Consider the following 18,043-nt stretch of genomic DNA (forward strand, 5'->3'; position numbering starts at 1 on the left):
TAAAATTTTTCAAGGAGTAACAGCAAACCTGAATATTTGTATAACATTAAAGAAATCAAATCAACGGTTTAAAAATCTTCCTAGAAAGCAAATCCTAGGCCCAGAAGATTTCCCAAGTTTTACTACACATTCAAGAAATAATTCCAATTTTACACAAATAAGTTCCAAGTTCAGAAAAAAGGTGAAACATTCCCCAGCTTATATTAGGAGACTAGTATAACCTTAATACCAAAATCTCACACAGGTGGATTTCAAAGTATGTCTGAGGGCTCCCCACAATCCTTTCAAAGGCTCTGAAGTGTTTTTATAATAATACTGGTAAGATTTTTCACTTTCATTTTTGAGGCCATGTGATCCATGGTATTGCAAAGACTGCAGAAATAGATATGAGAATCCAGCTGTCTTCTGATAAGTTTTTCCTAATATAATGAAAGATACCAACTCACAGATTCAAGATCTCAAGTCCAAGCAGAATATATACAAAGAAAACCCCACCTACATATGTCAAAGTAAAACTACTGAAAAGAAAGCCAAAGAAAAATGTTAAAAGCGGCCAGACGGGACAAAAATCTATCCAAGGTAGATTAAAAAGCTACACATTACAGGCAAAACTATAAAATATTTAGAACAGAGATCTCTATGGCTTCTGAGCATAGAATGATTTCTAAAACAAAATACAAAAAAGTGCAAACCATAAAAAGATAAAATGATAAATTCTGTGTCACAATTAAGAATTTTTGTTCATCGGGTTGCCTGGGTGGCTCAGTTGGTTAAGCGACCAAATCTTGGTTGCGGTTCGTGGGTACGAGCCCCATGTCAGGATCTGCACTAAAAGTGTGGAGCCTGCTTGGGATTCTCTCTCTCTCTTTCCCTCTCTCTCTCTGCCCTTCCCCTGCTCACTCTCTCTGTCTCCTCTCTCTCAATAAATAGTTTTTTTGTAAAAAAAGGACACCGTAAGTTAAAAGACAATCAATAAACTAGTAGATACCTGCAATACATATAACCAATAAAGACTAGCAATGAGAATAAAGAATGCCTACAAAACAATAAAAACAAAACAAACAAAAAATAGAAAACTGGACAAAAGACAAACAGGAATTTCACAGAAGGGGAAACAAAACCAGCACATCAACTTTTGAGAAACACGTTCAGTCTCATTAATCGGGGAAAGTACAACCACAATGAGACACCATCTACCCACAAGCGCAAGAAGTATAAGAATCAAACACACCACCCAGTGCTGGCAGGGACCTGGCACATCCTGGCAGGAATGTGAACAGGCTCCAGAGTCCCAGGTGGTCAGCATAAGGGCTGGAGAGAAGAGGAGCTAATGCTCCTACGTTAGAGTCCTAGGCATCACATTTTGCTTCTACTCGTCAGTTTGGTCCCTCTGCCCCCCGCCCCCCCAAAAAAAGAACCAGAGACAAGGATGGAGGTGCAGGTCGTTTACTTACTTGGAAGGTGACCTCAGAAAGCCAGAGCAGCTATCAAGAAGAGAGAGACAGGGAACCAGGGAAAGCCAGTAAGAGGTGCGTGATTTAAGCCGGTCACTGCGGTGGGCAACAGGGACTCTAGGAGGGCTGGAAAGCCTTTAAGAATCATGTGGACTACACCTTCTGTCCCTCAGAAGGATGAGAGCCCAAGGCATTTATCTCCCAACTGCACACTACTGTTTGAGGGTTGCCTGGCATTATTATCAGCTCATACTCTGTACTCAACAACCGCCAAAATATCTGGATACTATCCTTTCTTTGGTGTACGTCAGTCTGATACAGAGCTGCAGTTTCTTGAGGAAGGACTGGGTGAACCTCTGTCTGTATTTGCAGGGATGCTGCAAAGTCCTCTTCAGAGAGATCCAGCCTCCCTCTCAATACATAGGATATGGGTCTGAGCTCATGTCGGAAAACAGGATTTTTCCATTACAACAGCTGACACCAGGCTTCTATTTGCCCACTCTTGGGTTGTTGTTTTTTTCGGGGGTTTTTTTCTGGTAAAACAAGTCAAGCGATGCCCTAGTTGGCCGCCCATCTATACTGCCCTCAAGAATACCATACTCTAGGGGCGCCTGGGTGGCTCAGTCAGTTGAGCATCTGACTTCGGCTCAGGTCACAATCTCGTGGTTCACGAGTGGGCTCTGTGCTGACAGCTCAGAGCCTGGAGCCTACTTCACCTTCTGTGTCTCCCTGTCTGTCTGTCCCTCCCCACCTCGTACCCTGTCTCTCTCTCTCTCTCAAAAATAAATGAAAAGTTAAAAAAAATTAAAAAAAAAAAAAAAGAAGAAGACCATACTCTTTTAGCATCACAGAAGACACATAGGTTACGATTTGGGCCTTATATCCCACTAGGAGTATTGGTCTACCATGTCACGGATGGTTAGTGCCACCACCTCTGCTACTTCAGAATCCTATCATGCTCACAGATCCTCAGGAACCCAATTCCATGTCACACGTGCTGGAGTCAATTCTGGCCCGCAGGGGACAACCGACACCAAGCTTCTCAAAGATGCTGGCCTCCTCTGGGTGTCCACGTTACCAGACAGAAGGGAGTGAGCCCTCCTGGGAACACCAGCCTCAAGCAATAAATCAAGTGCAAATCTCCACTTCCCTATGCCCCTCATAACTTCCTCAACACCTGCCAAGACAGCTCTGGCGTCTCCACCTCCTTTACCATAGGCCAGGCCCTACCGGCACCACCGACATTTTGAGCCAGGTCATCCTTTCCTGCGGGGGAGGCAGAAACAACCCCCAGTTGTGACAACCCGCCACATATCCGGATTGCCAAACATCCCCCGGGGAGGCCAAGTCACCCCTAGCTGAGAACCGGTGGTACCGATCACTGTCACGTTCAAGTTTCAAGGAATCTGTCCAGCAGATTGGCTCCAGTTGCTCTTGCAAGATCATTAAATCCTGAATCCTGAGGGAACACTCCCAAAGCAGCACAGCCTGTCCCAAGCGGCTTCACAGGCCACCGCTAGCCCGCTCTTCACCTAGCGACCTCCAGACTCACTCCCACGCGTGCGCCCCCAGCTCCTGCTCCTGCCTGTGAGCCAGGTCCTGTAGCTCATTCAGTACAAAAGCTATTTCTCCACTAGCAGGGACTGTCCTTGCCCACTTGGGCAATGCTGAGATCTGGTGAAGGGGGAGGCAGATCTTGAGGAGGATATATACCATCCTGCAAGGCAATGGCCTTAAGCGAGGTCTTTGCAGAGTGTCCGAAAAGCAGTGGATCCTTCCGCTGGCCCAGGGGATCCAAGGAAACCTGGGGCTTCAAAGTTCTCAGCGCTTCGACCAAACATCTCCACCCTGGTCTCACTCGGTCTCGCTTTAGCAGCGGCTGCCTGCCAAGGCTGTGCATTCGGCCTCCCCTGCAGTTCTGCCGTGATGATGATGAAGCTCTGGGGCTGATTTTCAACAGCCTGCCCTCCAGCTGCAGGAGATGCCACCACAGAGCCTTCTGTCGCTCACGGTGTATCCTGAGTTGGTATCTGGCTGACGTGAGCCAGACCTTACCTCAAGGCTCCCGGGAAGAGGGCAAGAGACAGCCAACTCCACTGGCCTTATCATTACCGTTGTCCACATACTGCTCAAGTGTTAGAGCCACTGTAGTAGCCACCGCTTCCCCTTCTACCTGAATCGCATCCCTCCCACCGCCGGCAAGTCATGTAACTGTGATGTCAGAGAGTACCAATGGTTCCCAACACCAGCAGAGGGGTCCTCGTTGCCATCTGAGGGTGAAGGATTCCAGTTTCACAATACTATTCTCATCAGGGCTGGCTTTCTAGAGCCACTTCTCGTACCATCTGTCTTCAGTTTATGTTCTGCCAAACTAAGAAAAAAAAAACTTGAAAGCAGGTAGCTGGCAGAAGGGGAGTCCACAGAGCCAGAGTGAGGGACAAAGGAGAGGAGTCGGGGAAGGACAGAAAGCCATCGGGGTTACCGCACTGAGCAGGGAAATGGGCTTCTGTCCTCTGCAGAAGGATCCATCTGCGGGACTATATGGAACACACCTCCGAACTGTCTCTTTAAAGGATCAGAAGCTATGGCATTTATCCACTGAAGCCCATCCCCCAGGGGCTGAGGGCTATTCCAAGATATAAACTCACATTTCCAAGGTATGCCCTGCACAGGCTAAGCGAGCTCCCACAAGTTTTTGCCAAACAGGTAAGAAATATGGTGAGTGCTTGAGGTAGAATAAAAACTATTTTAAAATGAGGGGGAAAGTCTTAAATGAAAAAGGAAAGGAAAGGATGAGAGATAGAGTGAAAAAGTCCCTTACTCAGTGGTGTTTCAGAAACAGAGAACCTTCTTGGTGAGCATCCACGCACCTTTTACTGACCTCATCACAGTATCTGCCACGTTATATAAAATATTTGCAAGTCTGGGGCAACTGGGTGGCTCAGTCGGTTAAGCATCCAACGTCGGCTCAGGTCACGATCTCACACTCCGTGAGTTCGAGCCCCGCATCGGGCTCTGTACTGACAGCTCAGAGCCTGGAGCCTGCTTCGGATTCTGTGCCCCCCTCTCTCTCTGCCCCTCCCCTTGCTCATGCTCTCTCTCTCAAAAATAAATAAACATTTAAAAAAATAAAAATAAATAAATATTTGCTAGTCTCTTCTACTGGTTGTCATGTTCTTGTAGTCAGTTTCCACACACTGAAGCTCAGAAAGATGTATTCCCCAAAACCATCATCCAAGAGAACAAGTAATCATCTTTCCATCCAAAGAGGACACTCACTACCACCACCATGTCCAAAGCTCCTGATGCTGAGCTTCTCTGAAGACAACAGACTGAAAGGAGGCTTCTGCTAAGTAATGTTCCATGTAATACCAGAACCCAGATGAAACAAGAATTTCATAACTAAGCCCTACAAACTTCATCTTCCTTAAAACATATCAAACCTGTCCCTGCAAAACACTGGAATCATCTGGCTAGCTGTCAAGCACTGAGTCACTGGAAAAATCTGTTAACTCCACTCTAATGTCAGGATGAGCTGCATTTTCTGTTCCTGGAATTATTTATTCCTAAAATTTGCCTGAAAAACCCTTTCCTTGGTGCTTCGGGCTATATCCAATCCACTTAGTCCAATGCTTTGAGTCACAATCTCTGGTCTTAACCTTTTTAGAAAAGGCCTCACAACTGAACTCCCAGGGCCACTGCTACACTGGAACTCAACCCAACAGTGCCTGAAAACAAAGGAACCAAATATTAGCAAAGGTAGGAAAATCTGCAATTCACTGCCTTACCTGATAGGGTCCTTTATAATTAAAGCTATATTATGGCTAGCCATCCCTAAAAATGGTGAAATTTTCAAGGGGGAATAAAAAGTGCTTCTTTGTGGGAATTATAATACAGTGCATATACTAACTAATGACTAAACTTTATTGAGGACTTACTACATGCTACAATCTGTTTTAAGCATTTTGTATTAATTTAATCTTTCTAACAGTGCCACCTGACAAGCTATTATTATCCTCATTTTACAGACAGGGAAAGTGCAACGGGAAGCATAAGTAACTTGCACAATGTCACAAAACTAGAAAATGCCAAGGCTAGGATTTGGAGGATGGGAGTCTGGCTCTCGAGCCTGAGCTCTCAAACCCCATGCCTCCCCTAATTACCTTTAACACCCTAGATTAGATCTTCCTTTTTCACTCAATTAGCAAAGCCAGCATAACTTGACGGACCCAAACCTATCCATACCCAGCATATGCAGCCAAAAGGCTTAAGTCAGCGGAAGTGAGAAATGCTGGAAACTGACTCATATACTACCGCGAATAGCCTGTGAGCCCTGAAATTTACAAACCAAGTCCAATGTAAGTCCTTAGAGCACTCAACTGACTTCCAAGAACTAAAATTGGCATGTTTCTATTTCAAGGAATCTTCAGACAAGGAGCAAGTCAAGGACGCTTCCAGATTAGCAACTCCCAGTAAATTACACCAAGCAATCATGTGAATCTCGAAACTGTACACATAGATCTGGTTCCCACCGCCAGTAGTAAACCTCCAAACGCCTCTGAGCTTCGAGCCGATGCCCAAACTCAGGGCATCTTTGGCCACCTTCCCCACCAGTCTTTCCGCGCACCGGAACCTGCCGGGATGCCACAGGCCACGGGAGAGCCCAGCGCTCCAGAAGGCGCCGCGTAGGGAAGCAGATCTCCGCAGCTTGCGGGACGGAGGTGGCAGCGGGATGGCAGAGGTCACCGCGCAGGATGGGCCCTCTCTTTTCGGGGTCCGGAAAGAGAGGAAAGGGGCCGGCGGGGCAGGCGTGGGCAAGGGAGACAGGTGGGCACCCAAGCGCGGGGCGGGCCAGGGGAGCGACGAGAAGGCGGTGCGGAAATCAAAGCGCTCCCACAGCTGGAGAAGTAGCGAGCGGCCCCGGCGGGGGTGGGGTCGCCTCTCACCGCCCTCAGGCCTCCGCGCGGCCCGCGGTTCCCGGCGGCCCGGCCCGACTCTGCCGCTGCCACCGAGGCCCTTCCGAGCCGCGCTTACCTCGGCCACGGTTGCTTCCCGCTCGGCCCCGCGCTCGGTCACCGGCGCATGCCGCGGGGCGCGGGCCACGGCCGCCCAGGAGGAATCGCGCCGAGTCGCCGGCCGCCACCGCCGGCGCCGGGTCTGCGCAAGCGAGCGGGGAGCGAGGCGCCAGCGACCGGGCTTGGTGACGCCTGACACAGAGCTCACTGCGCATGCGGGAGCGGCCGGGCCCGCGCCCCCTGCTGGACAGGAGGAGTCAGGGCACCGCTTAGGATGTCTCCCTGGCAGGCACGCGCAGCTCAGGCTCCATCCTGAAACTCTCACGCAAAGACCCGCAGGCTCATAGTCAAAGTAACTGCAGACCCAAGTAGCTACGCATCGTGCACTTACAAAACTGGCACAGATGTAAACGTTTTATTACAATCAGCACTGGCGAGCGTGCAGATTGCCGGAGGACAATTTGGCAGTATCCATCAAACGTGAAATGCCCGCAACCTTGCCCCTCCAATCCCTCTGTGTGGATTTTACCCCACAGGTATTCTCAACAACGTTTACCAGAATTACTCATTACAGCATTGTTCCTAAGAATACCTGAAAACCGGAAACCGGCAAAATAAACTACGAAAAAAGTTATGATTAGAATAGAATCATGTGAGAATGCGTATAGATGTCGGTATAGAAATAATCTCGAAGGTGTGTTAATATGAAAGCGTGCTCTAGAACGGTGAGCAAGTATGATCCCTTTTCTGTAAAATATATTTACATGCAAAAACAGGAGAGAGAAACTATACATGTAGATGTTCATATTCAAGCGTATGTATAATATTTTTTTTTGGAAGGAATCCAAGAAGCGATGAAGACTTTGGGGGGGGGGGGAGTAATTATGAAGGTAGAAATGGGGGAAAGAGATTGTTTTGTTTTCTGTATTATTTACATGATCTGGCCTTATACAGGCACAGTAAAACCCGTCATAAGGCATAAGTGGAGTCTAAAAAATTAAATCAAAATGCAGAGTGATGTTATTGAGAAGTTAATGAGATGACCCCATTGAGCTTGTGTAGTTTACAGGTAACTGGCGACAGAAGCCAAATCCATTTTAGGCCCAGCTATCCCTTAGCGCCACCTGGTGGACGTTGTCCCTTACAGCTTCAACATTCATGGGAATGTTTCCGAGTCCAGAGACTGGGGCTTCCCGCAGCAACAGTGATTCCGTGGATATTGTGAGTTAATGTCTGTTTGTCACAGATACAGGGAGACTGGGATGAGAATGTTCTGGAGATGGGAAACCCACATTTTCTTCTCCACATCCGAGAGAGTACTGCTCTGCTATCCAAGTCCACATCTTCCCCAAACCATAGGAAACTTAGCACAGGTACATACACCCCATTTGATAAGTGGAAAGATGGAAAATATTTTTTCTTCTTTGTCTTCCTCTGAATTAAATATATCTATAGTATATATGCTTTTCATTAATCATTATTCGTCCATTAAATGAGGACTTTCTGTGTTAAAGGCCTGTGTTAGGCTCAGCCTCTGAGGAACCTATCTTACTTTTTATAACCCTACACATGTACAGTGCCTGGAACACAGTAAGTGCTCAGTAAATACGAATAAAGGGTGCCCAAGAACTAGGTGGGCCTCAATAGAATAAGACAAGTATACAAGCAAGATTAGCCAAAACTGAGGGTGAAAAGTGGTGTGGGAGAATATACACCAAGTGTTACAGGGCTCAAAAGAGAAAGCAACCCATCCAGTTGCAAAGATCTGGGAAGCCTTCACCCAAGATGTAATATCTTTGCTGTGAATAGGGCGTTCCAGACAGAGAAAAAGTCATGAGCAAAAACCCAGATGAGAAGGAGGAGGTGTAAAAACGGGAGAAGCCATCAGAAAGACCAAGTGTTTTTTTAATCCAGTGTAACTGGAACGATGTGGCTGCATTTCTAGGGGTAGAAACCATGCCAGTGATTGGAGGTAGGAAAGCACAGAAGTTATGATATTAGAAGCCATGCTAAAGCAGCTAGGGATGATAGCAAAGAGTAGGGAATAAAACTATAAGCCAGACCTGAAGCCTCTGAGAAGGTAGAAAAGTGTTAGTGGTCAGCAGTTAAAAGAGGAGAGGCTATAGAAAGATGTTGCATTACTCACTTTGAAGGTACAGAAAGAAAAACAGAGACCGCACCGACCCCCACCTACCCAGAGAGTCAGGAAAAGCAAAGGTGGGAGTTAGAAAAGGGGTGGCTTTCAAGGAAAGTGGCATCATCAGGGGAAAGCAAGGCTACCCGCAGGAAGAATTGCCTGTGTGCAGCTGAGTCCCAGATTTACCACTTCCTTTAAATGACAGCAGTTTGCAAGAATGAAGAAAGGTGTCATCTCCAAGGAAAAAGACTCTGTGAAAGAATCGTTCTGTGGTATTTTATGTTGGCTCAGCTTAAACAACACCGGCAGGCAGCCTGGAGAACTAGAAAACACCTATTAAAACCACATCAGATACAACGAACACTCTGTCAGGTGGGTGGCTGGGCTCACGAAAATCGTAAAGAAAATATACAGGAGCCAGAAATGAAGCACAGTGAGAAAAATGAGTGTGAAAGCTACAAAGTTGGGTGTATAAGGTGGGGAGCTGATACCAAGAAGGCCATGTAAAGCTAGGACAGTGAGATGGCAGCCTGGAAAATTGACTCGGCATCAGTAACAACAAACCAAAAAACTGTCTTGTCCAGAGAGCGGAAAAAGAAGAGTCTCTGCCGAGAACGTTTAACACCAGGCTTCACAACGATGTGGGGTTTGAATTTATATTACCAGCATGGTCCAGAAAGCTCCAAGCCTAGAGAATAACATGACGTATCATCAACCCAGATTGGTAGCACCTGAAGAAGGAAATATAAATCCATGCCCAGCCCCTCTCCGACCCCCCGCCCAGAGGGTCATGCCTCCACACAGGCTGCCCAGGATGCTGACAGATAAAACCCAAACAAATGTTAAGTTCACAATCCAGAATGAGCACATGAACAATAAGCCCATCAGAGGAAAGGTGCCTGGGGCACCTGGGTGGCTCAGTTGCTTAAGTGTCCGACTCTTGATTTTGGTATCCAGGGAGAGAGCAGCTGAGAATTTTCCATTATTGGGTGGGGATGACTATCTGTAACGGATGGACAGTGAGACTAACAGCAGACTTCTCAACAAAAACAAACAGAAGTCATAAGATAATGGAAAAAAGGGCCAAAAGAAGCTAGCAGCCCATGTAAATTGTATACCTAGTAAAACCATCTTTGAAGAATACGAGACACAAATAGAAAGAGACAGACACAAATAGAAAGAATTTACCATCAGTGGACCCTTCCTAACGGAATTTCTGAAAGATGTATTTCAGGAAAAGGAATGTTAGAACCAGAAGAAAGTACTGAGATGAAGGACGGATGGCAAACAATGAAACTGATAAATTCATGGGTAAATCAAAACAAATACTGACTAAAGCAACAATAACAAACAGTAGCTGTATAAAACTATAAAAATAAAAATGACTGATTTGGAGATTAAAAACTAGATGTTTACCCCCGTGTTCACTGCAGCATTATTTACAGTAGCCAAGGTATGGAAACAACCTACTTGTCCATCAATAGATGAGTGCATAAAGAAAAGGGGATATATACACGTACAATGGAATATTATTCAGCCATAATAATGAATGAAATCTTGCCACGTGTGATACCATGGATGGACCTCAAGGGTATCGTGCTAAATAAGTCAGACAGAGAAAGACAAATACTGGGTGATCTCTCTTATTTGCAGAGTCTAAAAACAAAAACAAGGGGCGCCTCGGTAGCTCAGGCCGTTAAGCATCTGACTCTTGATTTTGGCTCAGGTCATGATCTCACAGTTACCGAGTTCAAGCACTGCGTTGGGCTCTGTGCTGATAGTGTGGAGCCTGCTTGGGATTCTCTCTCTCTCCCTCTCTCTCTGACCCTCCCTCGCTCATGCTTATTCTCTCTCTCAAAATAAATAAATAACCATTTTAAAAACTTTAAAGTAGAAGTTCTATTTTGCCTGGTCTTTGCCTAAACTGGGGTTGTCATGAGTCTCCAAAGCACAGTTTCTGGAGGAAGAAGGAACAAACAGACCACCTAGGCATTAACTAAAATACTAGTCAACAGTGTCACAGGAGATGAAAATAAAGGAGTAAGAGTTAAATGTAAAAGGGCGTTTCCATGCTTAGGAGAAGGGTAAAGAAAATACTAAAAGTATGAATGTTGGGGCGCTTGGCTGGCTCAGTGGGTTAAGCATCTAACTCTTGATTTTGGCTCCGGTCACGATCCCAAGGTTCTTATGTTCCAGCCCCGCATCAGGCTCTGCACTGACAATGTGGACCCTGCTTAGGATTCTCTCTCTCTCCCCCTCTCTCTGCCCCTCCCCTGTGTGCATGCACTCTCTAAAATAAACTTTTAAAATAAATAAATAATGGAAGTATGAATGTGAATAATTTCAGAGTATCTGGCAAAGTGCTTGCTTGGATAACAAATCCCTACACATTTGAAGCCTGACAAACATCTTTCTTATTTACTTAATTTTTTTAACATGTATTTATTTTTGAGAGACAGAGACAAAGCATGAGCGGTGGAGGCAGAAAGATAGAAGGAGAGAGAATCTGAAGCAGGCTCCAGGCTCTGAGCTATCAACACAGAGCCTGATGTGGGGCTCGAACCCATAAACTGTGAGATCATAACCTGAGCCGAAGTCGGATGCTCAACCGACTAAGCCACCCAGGCACCCCTTATTTATTTTTAATGTTTGTTTGTTTTTGAAAGAGAGAAAGCAAGCAGGGAAGGGGCAGAGAGAGAGAAGGGGCCAGAGGATCTGAAGCAGGCTCCACACTGTCAGTGCAGAGCCCAACATGAGGCACGAATCCACAAACCAGGAGATCACGACCTGAGCTGAAGTCGAACACTCAACCGACTGAGCCACCCAGGCGCCCCACAAATATCTTTTTTAAATAAATGAGCGAATAAATGACTGAAACAAAGCAAAAAGGAGGCACCAGAAAACATACTCTCCTCTCTGTCTCTGGAAGCACTTGGTGAGGGGGTGACATGTGGAGCTTCTGGGGCCATATTGAGACCGTGAGGAAGGAAGCCCGAATGGGAAACATCAATGTGTTAGGAGAGCAGGGTGGGCAGATGAACAGAACCTGGGCTCCGAGCACCACATTCCCCTGGAATACGGGTGACTGAGGGAAGGCCAGTTGGCCTCCTGGAACAGGAGAGACATGAATGCTGAGGAAGAAAGGGTATCTATCCTTCAAACACCCTGTAGGCATCTGCTACAAGGAGCACGGCGCTTGGAGCTGTCTGGAAGCCATCTTGCCACCACCTAAATGGAGCATGTCTGAAATGAGGCTACATAGAGGATACGGGAGCGAGCACGAAATCTGATGGCATCATTTGAACTCCTGGCTAGAGTCATGCCTGAAACGTCTGCCCTTCCCCTTCCTAGTAAATTCAATAAACCCTCTACCCTTCTGTTTAAATATGAGCTGTGTTCACCATTTTTATAAACAAGTCTTAAGTAAGAGAATAACTTAGAAATTCTCATCGATTGAGAAAGGGAAATATATTATTTCCCTATGAAAAACCTTTCGCCCTGTAACTGCCAACAGTAGAGGGTTCTCCCAAAGACTCACAGAAATCCAATCACTTGGTGCCCAAACCTGGGCCTGCATCTCAGGGTTGTGGGGGAAAATGGCTTGAGCTCAGAAAATACATGGTGGATGTTGTTCACCTATCATGTGCCCTCTGTCTTGCCCTTCCCTGAGAGAGAGGCTTGATGCAGGTAACTATTTTGGGAAGTAATCTTAAGGGAATAGTGAAATCGGAATGAGTCCAGCAGAAAAGAGAAAGCCCATCCAGGGGTGTGTTACAGAGCAGGCTACTGTCGTGGGCACCCGGGGCTCACTCCCAGCAGGACTCTTGAAGAAGCCACGCAGAACGTCTGAACTGTCTACTGCAGGGAGGGATATTTATCCACTGATTCCTGCCCCAGCCCCCATTGCTCAAGGATCATCCCAGAAGTGTGAACTCCCTCAGACCTCCCAGCGTACATGTGCCCCAAGTGGCTGTGCCAGAAGGCTGTGCCAGAAAGTGACATTTGGGGCAGCTGAGGTGCCCTTGGGCTAAGCGCACACACGGCTGGCTGGCTGCAGTAAAGAGCAAAGCAGAAAGGTGACTAGGGAGGACATGAGATGGGGGTAGAATATGCCGGACCCACACTTCACAAAGAGATACACGTGGAGCACAGCCCATCAGCACAGCACAGGCCAGCTGGGATTGTAGGCCCCTCTTCTGCCTACTGAAACATTCAGGCCAATTCCCGGTTCAGTCCGCCTCTGCTGGGAAGCCACCTTAGATTCCCTCTGAAGAAGGAGTTGTCATTCTTCTGAGATTTCTAAACTGGAATGTATCACCTGGATCCTTCCCTGGGGGACCCTAAGCAATGGCAAGCATCACAACGGAGGCTTTTGAAGGGGATGCAAAGGGCTCTCCATGTGGCCATTCTCATTCTGATCCTCTGTAAACCTGAAGGCTTTCCAGTGACTCAGCAAATCCTAGTACCAATGTTTCCTAGAAGTGGGAATAAACAGGAGCAATACTTAGCCAAAGACACTGAAGAATAATTAAAGGGGGCGACAATGACAACACAAAGCCTGATTCTCAAGCCTGGAGAGAGTCAGAGCATCTTGCTGGAACCTGGTGTGACAGAGTAAAAACAGCACAGGACTTTCAACCAAACCAATCCGACTTTTTGAATCCCGGCTCTGATACTTTTTAGTTACGTGACGTTGGGAACATCATTCCATATCTTTGAGACTCCATTTCCTCATCTCTAAAATGGGGGATAATAACATTAGCTTGTTGTTAAAGTAAGAAATAGCGCATAGAAACTGCCAGCACAGTATCTGGCACATGGAACATATTCAAGAAAAGACAGGGAGAAGAAATGAATAAATGAAAGGCAGAAAGATAGAGGACAACAAATCCTAAACTGAGCACCACGGTTTACAGAAATGAAACACTGATCGCACTGACATTCTCTTAAAACAGAAACAAGGAAAGAGACAGCTTTTCTTATCAGGAGCGTAGACACCAGAGAAGGGTCCTCAGCACAAAGCTTTAAGATCAGTTCAGAAAGCTCATCTGCGCCCTGGACTAAAGCACCCCTGGAGATGGGGTGAGTGGTTCTTTGCATGCGTAGGGTGGAAAGCCTTGGTTCAAGGTCTAGCCCGTATCCCCCCCCCCCAGTCATGGCTAGATCACTCAGGTTTGAGATCATCAGTGAGGGCAGCTCCCTGCCAGGAAGGAGGAGGGAGAGAAGTTCTTCCTGATCACCAGCACAGGGTCCTCTTCACCACGGCCCAAGCAGAGGCCCGTCCCAGGTCCCAGGTGTACTGTGGGCCCACACATCCTAACGTGGGGAGAACAATCTGAACATACAGAATTAATTCCTTTCACCTAGCAGTTCGGGGATTATCACTCTTGTTTATTTCGGGGGGCATATTCTCTCTCATATGTGTTGCTCCTCTAACTTGTTTCCCTGGCAACAAAGAAGAAGGAAGAAAGGTACGCATTGTTTTGTTCTCACATCCTGGGAGGGGTGGGTCCTAAGGGCTGTGGTTAGCAGCAGTCGCGACTCCTCCATTCAGCAAATTACAGCCGAGGCTTCTAGTTTCTCCCAGTCTTGTTTAATAGAGGGGGTGGGGCTGAGTCAAAGCACCCCTGGAGGAGTCTCACCGCCACTGAGAGAGGCAAGCAATGGTTCTTCTTCAGGGCCAAGGCCAAGTCAGGTACCCTCCTGGCAAACGGCTCGCCCCCGCCAGTCTTCACAGCCCCAAATGGGTCAGATTGGTGGCGACTGCCAGGTTCTGCGGTCACCAGGCAACGACCAGCTCACCTGCGCTGGTTCCCTGACTCCTGGCTCTGACAGGAAGCGGGGTCATCTGGCACCTGGGATTTGGCCTCCAGCACCTGCCGGACCCTCTGCATCCCTGGGAAGAAGGGACAGCTGCATTGGCACCGATAGCTGGGCGGCAGGATGCACGAGCTAAGGCTGCTGGAGCCACAGCGGGGACTGGAGGAGGGAAGGCAGACCGAAGGGTGTGTGAGGAAGTGAGATCGCTTACCCAGGCAAAGCCGGTGGGCCTTGTCCGAGAAGACCAAGCGGAACCAGCCAGGCTCTTTACACTGGAAGGCTTTGCCACAGGACAGCAGTACCTTGTTGTCCAAAAAGCGGCGCCAAAGCAGCATTTCCTCCTTAAAGGTGGCCTCGGGCAGGTACTGGGAGGGGGGGAGGGGCTCAGGATGCAAATGAGACAGCCCTGCCCCTCAGCTGCTGGAGGGAGGCTTAAACTCCCTCCCAGCCTGCAGCACCAGCCCCGCCACCTGCATTACCTTCCTCAGGTCAACCCAGATGAAGAAGCCTGCCCCACGGCTGAGGAAGGGGATCCCCAGGTCCCGGAGCTCTCCTGAGACATAGGTGTAGGCAGCCTTGAGCCGGGCATGGTTCTCAGGTAGGTACACATGGTTGATCCAGTCTGGGTACAAAGAGAGGCCAAAACACAAAACTCTCATCAATCCTTCACTCTGTCCCAGGAGTGTAAACACTGACAACAAAAAGGCCAGGACCCTTCCTCCAGCTGGATGATGGGGGCGATGGAAATATTCAATATCCAGTACAAAGCACCTGAAATCCAGATACCTGGCCTGACAGCTCCCTGTCCCGCAGACACAAAGTCCCTCAGGATGTGGATCCTACCGGAGGGGTGGCCCACTCACAGAGCAATGCTTCCGACTCACAGAGGCTGAGGTTCAGGTCCCAGCCTGTCGGCTGACAACTTGTGGGGCCTTGGGCAACTTCACCCCCCCCCCATTCTCACCTTTTTTTATTAACTTTCCGTGGTGTCCAGTTTGATGAGTTTTAACACATGTGCAGATTTGTGTAAACCCCCCCACCCCCCCACAAGCAGGACACCAACAGTTCCCTCGCCCCACAGAACACCCTCATGCCGTTTGTAGCCCCGCCTCCCCCATGGCCCCACAACCACTGGCCTGTTCTCCGTCACTCTACTTTTGCCTTTTCCAGAACGGCACATAAGTAGAATTACACATCACGTCATCTTTTGAGACTGGCCTCTTTCCCTCAGCACAATGCCTTTGAGCTCAGCCTGCGTTGCCTTGGATTTTATGCCAGAGTTGTATTCCATTGTGCGGATGGGCCACAGTCTGTTCCCCTGTTCATGCCCACAAGGACGTTGCGGGGAGCGGGTTCCAGCGTGGAGTAATTGTGGACAAAGCAGCTATAAATATTCACGTAGTGGGTTTTGGGTGACCGTAAGGGTAAAGAGCTAGGGGAGGGATCGCTGGGCCATTTGGTAAGTTTGGTAAGCGTGTGTTTAACTTCGTAAGCAACTGCCAATTGCTTTGCAAAGTGGCCGCGCCTTCCTGCATTCCCAGGGTGGCCCGTGAGAGTTCCAGCTGCTGCACACCCTCGCAGACACTTGATGGTGTCGCTATTTTTTTTTTAATTATAGCTGCTACAGCAGGTGTATGGTATCTGGTCCTCCTGTCCTCATCTACAAAATACCAGGGAAAATACAGGAATATCTGCTCCTGGATTCAGGGGAGGGACAAATGAACTGGTGCACTGAGAACCTCTAGCAGGGCTCAATAAACGGTGGCAATTACAGACCACCTTTGCTGTCTACACTGAGATGCTCACAGAGAGAGACTTGCCTTAGAACCATTTTCCCTCCGTAGCTTCTACTTTTTCTAAGTGCTCACAGCTAATAGCAATGGGTTCACACTGACCAAGCGCCTCTTTACGCCAGGTGCTATCGCTAATTCACAAGTCACGCTAACTGAGGTTTGGGGAGGCGAAGGAAGGTGCCACACAGCCAGGGAGTGCCCGAGTCAGGTCACTGGGACTCCCAAACGCCACCCTGAATTCTTTTCATGAGAGAAGCACCCATGATGCCTGGCCAGTCCCCGATGGACTACAACCTTCCCCCCAGTTCTCAAGTGACCGGGCCCAGGCAGTCACCACGGTCCCGGAGCAGCTGTGCCATCTGGTACTGGACCAAGCCACTGAGGCCGTGATAGCGGCAGAGGGAAGCCACCGCAGTGGCCACATCCCGGTTCTCTGTGTACAGCGTGCCAAAGCGGAGCCCAGACATCCCGAAGTCCTGCAGGAGAAAGGCACCCGGTGGCCATCCCGCCACACAGGAAGCTGGTTCCACCCACCTCTCTGCCCTCTCACCTCCCCGACACCCCCGAGGCCATACAGGAACCTACCTTGCTGGTCGCCCACATTACATGGGTCCTCTGGGGGTCAGGCAACCTGCAGAGAGCACAGTGTGGGAACATGGGAACACAGATCCACCACAAAGGCTCATACACGTTCGGCTGAACAAATGAGATGGGTGGACGAATTTGGTTCCGGTTCTTCTGTGAAGCTCCGGTTTCATCTCTTGAATCAGCAATTCCTACACATCCTTTAGAGCAAGAGTCCAGACATAGCCTGCAGGCTAAACCCAGCCCACTGCCTGTTTCCGTAAATAAAGCTTTACTGGAACACAGCCATGCTTCTTCGTGTGCATACCGTCGATGATTGCATTCATGCTGTATGGCAGTTGAGGGAGAGACCGTATGGCCTATAAAGCCTTAAATATTTGCCATCTGATCCAAAAAACATTTGCCAATCCCTGATCTGGAGCATAGCTCGAGTTCTACTTCCTCAAACACACTTCTCTGACCACCTCCCCGTAGACGGGGCCAATGGAGGACCCTAAGTAGATCCCCTCACAGCTCCCCAGACTTCTCCTTCTTAGCACTTCTCACGGCCACAATCAAAGCACTGTGTATTTAGCTGCTAACGTTTTCCTGGCTAGAAATAGAAGTTCCACCCAAGAGGGGCCTATGCCTTTCCTGCTCACTGTTGTATCCCAGCGCCTGGCACAATGACTGGCACAGAGTAGATGGCAAGTCACTGTTTCTCTGTGTCTCACTTTCCTAACCCATAAACAAACAGAAGCGACAACTGTCTACCTGGCCTGAGGACTAGCCGAGAGAACCAATGGAAAGGACTTCACAGGGTCAACAGGTCTGAACAAATATCAGGAACTGTTAGAATCTCTGAATGTTGGATTTGCAGACTTTACAGATGATCTGGTCTAAGAGTCTCCAAAGCTGTTTTAGCCACAAATGTTTGGCTTATACCAAATCCAATGAAAGAGCCCAAACAGCTGGAAGTGCTTGGCACGTGCCTGGGGCTGCAGAAGGATTTGCTGAGTGACCAACGGAGTGAGTGAATGCGTGAGTGAGGGAGTAAGTGAATGAGTGAGTGAATGAGTGAGGGAGTGAATGAGTGAGGAAGTGAACGAGTGAGTCAGTGAACGAGTGAGGGAGGGAACAAACAACTGAGTGAGGGAGGGAGTGAGTGGAGTGAGGGAGGAAGTGAATGAGGGAGGAAGTGAATGAGGGAGGAAGTGAATGAGGGAGTGAGTGAATGAGGGAGTGAGTGAATGAGGGAGT

At 48.3% G+C, this 18,043-nt stretch overlaps 2 protein-coding genes across 2 annotated transcripts in view; both read right to left on the reverse strand.

Moving 5' to 3' along the window:
• Positions 1-6,849, reverse strand: part of LOC125918435 (exostosin-2-like) — a 12,565-nt gene extending 5,716 nt beyond the window's left edge. Inside the window, exons 1-2 of the mRNA XM_049624439.1 lie at positions 6,834-6,849; positions 6,489-6,709 (exon numbers count right to left, since the gene is read on the reverse strand). Coding sequence (XP_049480396.1) covers positions 6,489-6,709; positions 6,834-6,849 — 237 coding nt within the window. The remainder of the gene's footprint in view (positions 1-6,488; positions 6,710-6,833) is intronic.
• A 7,127-nt stretch (positions 6,850-13,976) lies between these two features.
• Positions 13,977-17,978, reverse strand: LOC125918436 (1-aminocyclopropane-1-carboxylate synthase-like protein 1). The gene is made up of 5 exons (XM_049624440.1): positions 16,805-17,978; positions 16,554-16,695; positions 14,906-15,048; positions 14,638-14,791; positions 13,977-14,502 (listed from the first exon to the last, which is right to left on the reverse strand). The coding sequence occupies exons 1-5, from the start codon at positions 16,874-16,876 to the stop codon at positions 14,405-14,407; spliced, it is 609 nt and encodes a 202-aa protein (XP_049480397.1). The 5' UTR covers positions 16,877-17,978; the 3' UTR covers positions 13,977-14,404.
• Between the last annotated feature and the right edge of the window lie 65 nt (positions 17,979-18,043).

This window comes from Panthera uncia, unplaced genomic scaffold (genome assembly GCF_023721935.1).
Source record: "Panthera uncia isolate 11264 unplaced genomic scaffold, Puncia_PCG_1.0 HiC_scaffold_791, whole genome shotgun sequence".
NCBI classification, from domain to species: Eukaryota; Metazoa; Chordata; class Mammalia; order Carnivora; family Felidae; genus Panthera; species Panthera uncia.

Coding starts and splice junctions, on each gene's coding strand:
- LOC125918436 (XM_049624440.1), bottom strand. CDS start 16,876: ATGTTCCCACACTGTGCTCTCTGCAGGTTGCCTGACCCCCAGAGGACC. Junction 16,696..16,804: donor TAATGTGGGCGACCAGCAAG/GTAGGTTCCTGT, acceptor TTTCTCCTGCAG/GACTTCGGGATGTCTGGGCT. Junction 15,049..16,553: donor ACAGCTGCTCCGGGACCGTG/GTGACTGCCTGG, acceptor CTTTGTACCCAG/ACTGGATCAACCATGTGTAC.